The following is a 7,613-nucleotide window of genomic DNA, read 5'->3' as shown; positions in this document are numbered from 1 at the left end:
GAGCACGAGCTAAGCTGCCCAGCAGTGGAAGAGGTTGTGATGGTGTGCATCGCGTGTGTGTGGAGGGGTTTTGTTTGTCTGAGTTCTCACTAACTCACAAAACCTATTATACTCATTGGGACACAACCCGAGTTTGCAACTTAAGGGTTATAAAACCTTTCAACTTCCCCCCTCCAAGCAACGTGGGACTTGTGAAGTTTTTTTATTTCACACCCCAAGATCTCCATTAATTGCCACATTAATGTGCTTTAAAATCACTTTGAAACCATTAATTTTCGAACAATTTCCAATGGTAAATGAGTTTGTATCAAAAAGAGCATATACATGTTATCCTAGACTATGTTATCCTAGACTTTGTCTCATATGTTGTCTTAAGTCAATGAAAAACATATCATGTCAATTCAAAATTTTAAACATTCATTATTATTGTGTTTTTGTTTCGTTATTATTAGTTTGGGATAACATATGAGACATAATCTAATATAACATATCTCTTCTCCCAAAGCAATACATTTTTCAGAGTATGAAATTTAGATGACGATGATAAACTAATGATAATATTATAATATTTTTTATTTATCCTTTAAAAATGTAATTAACAATGAGAAATGAACAATAATATATTGTATAATTTTACTAAAAATATTTACATATTTTTATATTTTGTCGCTAGAAAACCCCAAATTGGGGAAACTATGAAAATATAAAAATAGACACATTGAGGATTTGAGAAACCCTCCAAAACCTTCAACTAACTCCCAAACAAGGAATGCTTTCAAATGTCATTCATTCTCTTTCCTTGTAAAAACATACTTCTAAACAAAGCCTTAGAGGACGATGCATGTATCAGAATCTTCAATTTTCGGTCACAAATGTGTCTCCTAGTAAATGTTGTCTACAAAGATTTGAGCTTTTGGATCAAAAGTTCAAACCTTTCTACGATCCAAAACACTTTAGCTTTGATTTCATCTTGCTTCAGCTTTGGCTATGAATCTAAAAATGATTGTGGGAAGAGGAACTAAGAAGAGATGATTGATGGAGCTTTAATTTTAATGTCTTAGGATTAAGTTCTCTTCATTATTCTGTGCTATTTTGATGTTCATTCTTCATGTCTAGTATTGATATATATTGTAATGAAGAAGAATAGCAATAGCACTTGAATTCTATCTCGGGTACCTATTTTGATTCAAATGTGCCGATGAGGAAAAGGTTCAGGTAGGTCAGTAAATTGGAAAGGGAAAAAAGTTCAGGGTAATCTTTTTACAAGGAACATAAAGTTTGGGTTTTTTCTTTACCAATTATTATAGATGAACTTTTACAGGAGCATGGATCCTAACAAATCACTTTCCTCTACATTTTTCACCATTATGTTACCCATCATTATCACCGGAACATGAATCAAACAATCAACCATTTAACAAACCTAAGTAAACAAAGATACTTTGTTTAAAATTCTCTTTAGAGTTTGTTTACGAGTTAAATTTTGAATGTGAAGAAAAAGAAATGTGAAGTTTGAGAGTCACACAATACATTTATGAAATGACACTGAAGCTTTCCTTTTTTTCTCACTCCCCTCCAAAACTCAGATACAGACCCTTAATAATTAATATCTGATTTTCATTTGTGATTATTGGGATGGTACTGCTACCAATAGCATTGCTATTTCTTAAGGTTTAAATAAAAGGGGAGTGAAGGAAACTAATTAAAGATAGTGAATTTCCATTATGTATCTCAAATTCTCAATGTCAATCATGTGGTTCTTGACAGTGCTACGAGAGAAACTCAACCAGAATGTGAGCCAGGATATCCCTAAAGAACAGCATACATCTCCCAACAATAATCATATCAACATACTCTAAAATAAAGTGAATTTTAACTTCCTTTTTGTTTTCTAAAAATTTACCAAAAACATCATAAACTTTATCAGATAGAATCAAACCCTCTTTAAAGATAAGTAATTGATCAGAATACCCCAAAAGATGGAATTGCTCAGCACCTTCCACTGCAGACAAAATAGCCCCTAACACTAGCAACCCTATGACTTTTTAACTAAAAAAGAAGGAAAAACATACCCTGACAAAGCAGGCAGGATTGAGGCACCTGTACTTTATTGCAATATTTGCAAAATCAAGGGTTCCAACCAAAACTAACTATCTTCATTCACTCCTAAATCATCAGCTTTTTTTTCACAACAAAAGGGGATGGAACTAACCATCTGCCACAAAAAATTGAAGCTTGGATCAAACTATGATTGGAAAAGAAAGTAAATCAAGCTTCAGATCCGGGATCAGATAAGCTCAGTTCCGCAGAAGCCTCATGCAAGTTAGATGCATAAGATTCAAACAACTTGGACTGCGGCTGCCTGCCTGGATATAGCTTGAATGTGGTGGGGCCCAATTTCTTGCACTGAAACAAAAGACCCCATTAGATCATACCATAACAAGCATCAATAATGACCTCTTGACCAAGCATGAACTGTGCTAGCTCCCTAAACTCTAATCAGTTACCACACACAGCAAGTTGCATTGCAATGTGATTTTGTGGGTCTAGAAATGTCACTTAGGAAAGGCTCACTCCAGCATGTAATTTAATCTGTCCTTATGTCCTTACAACATATATAAAGCATGGGCAAACAATTTGAGTTTTGTGTAGTGTGTCAGACACTGAAACCTATACAACACAAGTACAGTGACATACATCAAATTCTTAAAATTACATTTCTTGGGCACCAACACAACTAAGATATTATGAATCTTGTTTATTAAATTTTCAGTTTTATATATATATGATGTGTTCCTATCCTACAGTTCTTAGAATTCCATCTGTCCTTTTTCCATGTCCACAACACATCACTAAGTGTTGATTGACAAAGTAGTTTTGAGTCCATTCCTTTTAACAAAGCAAGGCTTTTTAACTTCAGAAGGATTAAATTCACATCAATGCATAAGGAAATTAAGGAGGTTCCAATAATAATGATCTCAATTGAATCAACAGAAAACTAGATCAAGATAGAGTTTATCACCTCCTGATAAAAAGCATTAATCTCCTCTTCTGTCAGGCCTTCTTCACCCTCATCCGAGTTCTCCTCCCAGCCAAGAGAACGAAGGAATGCAGCCTCTTCCTCATCAGGATATATTGTAGCACAGAGAATCGGATCTTTCTCTTCATTATCAGAAAACCTGTGAACCTCTTCATGGGCACGACAATCGCCATTGCTAATCACTTCAGCACCATTTCTAAGAGATTGAGGACTTTCAGAAGGACTGACAACTTCCCTATTGTCTTCACCAGATTTCTCCATCATAGATGACCCCGTGGAGACAGAATTTGGAATAATTGTAGAGGAGTTCATCAATGTTTTCTTCTTAATAAGATTGAAGAAATCATTCCTGCTCTTCACTTGAGACAATAAATGTTTCTTATCCAAAGTAGAGCCTAATTTCAGGTTGATAGAAGCTGGCTTTCGATCTACTAGGCATTTTAGGGTATTAGTGTTCCTTGAAGGTGCAGAAGCAGCTGCTGCAGCAACAGCATGTTCATTTCCAGGTTTGCTGTTAGAATGATTTGTTGGATTTGGAACATCCTTGGAGGCACCATTTTCCCACACCACTGACTTAAGATCAGTAAACTTTCCAGATGTCTTTGGAGAATCAACTTTGGCATTTACACCGCGAACAGATTGGCTAGAAATATGCAATGCACCGGGTTGCTGTGGCACAATCTTAGCAGCGACATTCATCTCAGCATTTCTGACAGCTGAGTTTGGCTTTGATTTTTCAGAAGAATTAAGTGCCTGACATGAAAACCATCATAAAAATCACTAGGGATGCATAAATGGCACAAGCTATACGAACTTATAACATTTACGTGCATGACTAAAACACCTACGAAGCATCATTCAACTATAATGTCGTCGAAAGAATAAGAACAGAAATACACCCTCTACATAATCCTTATTCAATTTTGGTATGATCGATACTTCATGCAAATACATAGAACATTACCTGTCAAAAATAATTTGATACTATTGAAACATTAACACTGAACCAGCATACATAACATACCACATTTAACACAAATCATTTAATGTAACCTGTAGAAATAATTTTTTTTATGAATAATCAAGACATCAATAAATCAATAGTGTAGTAGGAAGAGTAAGCAAGGAAAAGCAATGCAACAGATCACAAGAATGGAAATCCAGTAAGATTAATTAAGCAAATGCCCACTATATATGAACGTGAATTAAAATACTTTAAACTAAAGGAGGCCAAGTGGCCAACATCTATGAGGTGACCAAGAAATGTATTGACTTTAACATAGATGATTTTATACATGAAAATGTATTTTCCCTATTTCTTAACAAAGTTATTGCAATTTTATGCTAAAAAACATTATTATGTCTACAGTAAGTAAAATCTTTAATTAATAGTCCCTCTTTTAACGAATTACAATAAAATATTAACAGATTACTATATGGTGTAATCTCATCGACACAGCCCACCAGGTCTCGATAAGACGATAAGAAATGTAGCAGATGCCAGAGGGAGAAACAGGCAGGACTCCATACTCTGGATCACATATTGGAGTAAACTCTTTGGTAGAAATGGTGCACCAGCACAGTTATGCTCTAAGATCAAAGTGAATAAGAATAGACGGTTGATACGACATCTTCATATTTAGAACCCACTATGTAGTATTTGTAAAGTGAACTGCTTGTTAATATTCGCCCAGTACACAATGAGCATGCAAATTGCTCAGTTACAATAAACCATCTATGATGCCAATGCTTCATGGCTCAAATTCAGGGTGTAAAACCAAATCCAAAGAGGACTATTGGCGGGGGAATGCACCATCCTCCACTAATTAATCACTTCTGAAACTAGTAAATAAAACATAGTTCATACATTCATACTTGAGATTTAAAATTGTTACCAACATCACTTCAAATGATGTTGCGGGTAGAAACACCATAATTTCATAATGTATTTTAAAAATACTGTAAATAACAGATGCCTAGAAACCAGTATATATGCTAAATTCCATCGATATTAAATGCATGTGCCCTTTATAGCAAGGATACTAACTAAAAAACAACTTCTTGCTTCCATGAACACCGACTCTGTCAATAAAAAGAAATCAAATAAAGTAGACAAACTTTTGAACCAAATCAGTAAATTAAGCACCATTCCCATTTACATTTCACATGCAAAGAGATGACTAAAACATAATATATACTAATTGAAGTAAGGCATGGAAAATATGAATAAGTGATCTATTAGTTCTTTACTTACATCCAACAAGTTCCACCAGATTGAGGAAGAACTTAGTTCAGCAACACAACAATCCACCAAAACATTTGTTCTAAAACAAATAAATAGAACAGAACAAAGTTGAAAAAGGTAACCAAAAACTTTTTGCAAAGAATGAACATGTTACTGGAACATTCTGGGCATCATTAAATGGCACAAGTAAAATTTGGTGGTGCAAATGACAAAAAAAACATCTACTCATTCTTAATATTTATATTTTTATATCTTTCTAAACCATTACATAACGTCCTCAGCCATCATTAAATGAAACAAATAGAACTTGGTGCAAAACAAATTTTACTCATTTTATCAGTATTCATATCCTACTATATCTAGTGTTGCAGTACTTATGTCATATTTTCAACCTCAACTCAGTTAACTACCACAAAATAAAAGTCTAATAAAACTGGAGAAAGTAGAGGGTCCAGTAGAAATCTAACATCAAGCCTTAAGATGCAGGCATGCTATAATAATTAAAAGTGGCACAAGCATCAAACTTAATATAAGAAAAATCAATTGAATGATAAGCAACACAAGGACAGAGATTTTAATATAAGAAATCAAATTCCCTTATATAATCTAAAACTGAATGGAACTTGCATCAGACAACCTAAAATAATATGCCACGAGCAATTCTCTTACCAAAGCCTTAGGCATAGATGGTGTTACTGGAATCAACTGTCTTGACTGCTTAATAGCCAGTTCTTCAAGCCTTTGGGTTTTATCCAGCACCTGCAATTGATTAAAACCGTACTAAATGATCATGGAGATAATTAAAATCATTAAAATGAAAGAATAAGAATGAATAAGGTAGTAACACAAGCAACTATCTCATTTACCTGAGGAGCGGAGCAAGCTCGAGATGGAGTCTGTGCCAATGCTTCGGCCATATTACGACCAGCTATTATACTTGAAGCTACAGACACAGGAGGTGTAGGAACAGTTTGTTGTACAGCAATAGATCCAGTACTGCTGCTACCGATGATAGTAGGTACCTCTGCTAGTGCCGATGTCCATCCCTCCCCACCAATCAAAGCTGAGCTTCCAACGGGTAGACTTTGACTAGTGGTAGCACCTAAACCAGGAGATGAAACTCTCACAATTTCAGGTTTCTCTTCAACCCCAAGTGAAGGAAAATCCTTGTCAAAGACAGCTTTCGCAATGCTGCTACCTATATTACCACCAGAAATTATGCCATTTGCATTGTTCTGATTGCCACTGCCACCAGACTTTGTATCTGCTGCAACTCTACGGGTTAAAATCTCATTATGCTTCCTGGAAACTATTGAACGAGAACGTGGTAATGTATCCCTCTCTTTCACTACAGAAAAGATGGTGGCCAACGGGTCACAACTGTCACGGCCCAAGCGGTTTCCAAAACTGGATCTATCCTTCTCCCTGTCACGTTCCTTGTCATGATTACTTCTATTGAAACTACTGTAGGGATGCTTAGCAGAGCCATTGATAGCACTCCTCCGAGAATTCGATGAGGATGTACGTTCAAAAAATAAAGAACGAGAACTATCAAAATCACTATCGGTCTTAGAATATCTATTCCTAGTGTGATGGGCTACAGAAGAATTATCTGCACAAAAATATCAAGGCAGTTATTATCTCCCTTATTTTTCAAGGGTATAACACAATTATAAAACATGCCCACTTTTCTCAAATATATGATTGCACAAGAACAAATACTATTATGCAACAAGATAATATACAGATATTATGAATGGAAATCAATTTGCATCGAAATATGAAACTAATCCAGAAAGTATATTCAAAGCACCTGTGTTAGTAGATGGGGATGCAAAATGTTGGGCTGTATTGCCAGACCCAGCAACACTTCCAGCACTTCTCAACCATTCTGGAACTAATGCAGGTTCACTTCTTTCCATAACTAACACTGAACATGATCAAAATTAACACAAAAAAGCACACACCTCTTCAATACTTCAACTTTTGAGTAGAACAGTATTATTGTACTTGTATGCAAAACTGTTCAATCTTAACTAGGACAACTCATTTTCTTCTATTCTAGATGCTGAAATTAATCACGAATCATCACTTCCACTGCGAAATTCGAATATTCGATTAATCACCAATATGTATCCTGCAGTGGTTGATTAAACAATCTGTTCCTCTGCAAATTATAGCAAATTGCCGAACTTGTAATTGCTTAAAAAACAATGATTAACTAATTGGATCCTTCAAAATCAAACAAAAATAGACACTGTTTCCTCTATTCTTCTCCCGTAACTTGGAAAACAAGACAATATTGTGAAGGAAGAGCTTCCTCTACAC

At 35.1% G+C, this 7,613-nt stretch overlaps 1 protein-coding gene across 2 annotated transcripts; it reads right to left on the bottom strand.

Moving 5' to 3' along the window:
• Nucleotides 1-1,866: 1,866 nt before the first annotated feature.
• LOC109339860 lies at nt 1,867-7,263 on the bottom strand. Of its 2 annotated transcripts, none has more exons than XM_019577388.1 (5): nt 7,072-7,263; nt 6,152-6,897; nt 5,955-6,044; nt 3,023-3,793; nt 1,867-2,406 (listed from the first exon to the last, which is right to left on the bottom strand). In XM_019577388.1, exons 1-5 carry the CDS (start codon nt 7,205-7,207, stop codon nt 2,269-2,271), a joined length of 1,881 nt encoding a protein of 626 aa, XP_019432933.1. In that variant the 5' UTR covers nt 7,208-7,263; the 3' UTR covers nt 1,867-2,268. The 2 variants fall into 2 exon arrangements, with proteins under 2 accessions (XP_019432933.1, XP_019432934.1); XM_019577389.1 differs by having other exon boundaries at nt 7,099-7,263.
• Nucleotides 7,264-7,613: the final 350 nt, after the last annotated feature.

The sequence above is a fragment of the Lupinus angustifolius genome, unplaced genomic scaffold, assembly GCF_001865875.1.
Source record: "Lupinus angustifolius cultivar Tanjil unplaced genomic scaffold, LupAngTanjil_v1.0 Scaffold_116_19, whole genome shotgun sequence".
In the NCBI taxonomy this organism is placed as follows: Eukaryota; Viridiplantae; Streptophyta; class Magnoliopsida; order Fabales; family Fabaceae; genus Lupinus; species Lupinus angustifolius.
Note: the sequence above shows the minus strand (reverse complement) of the source record. Positions and strands in the feature narration are given on the sequence as shown.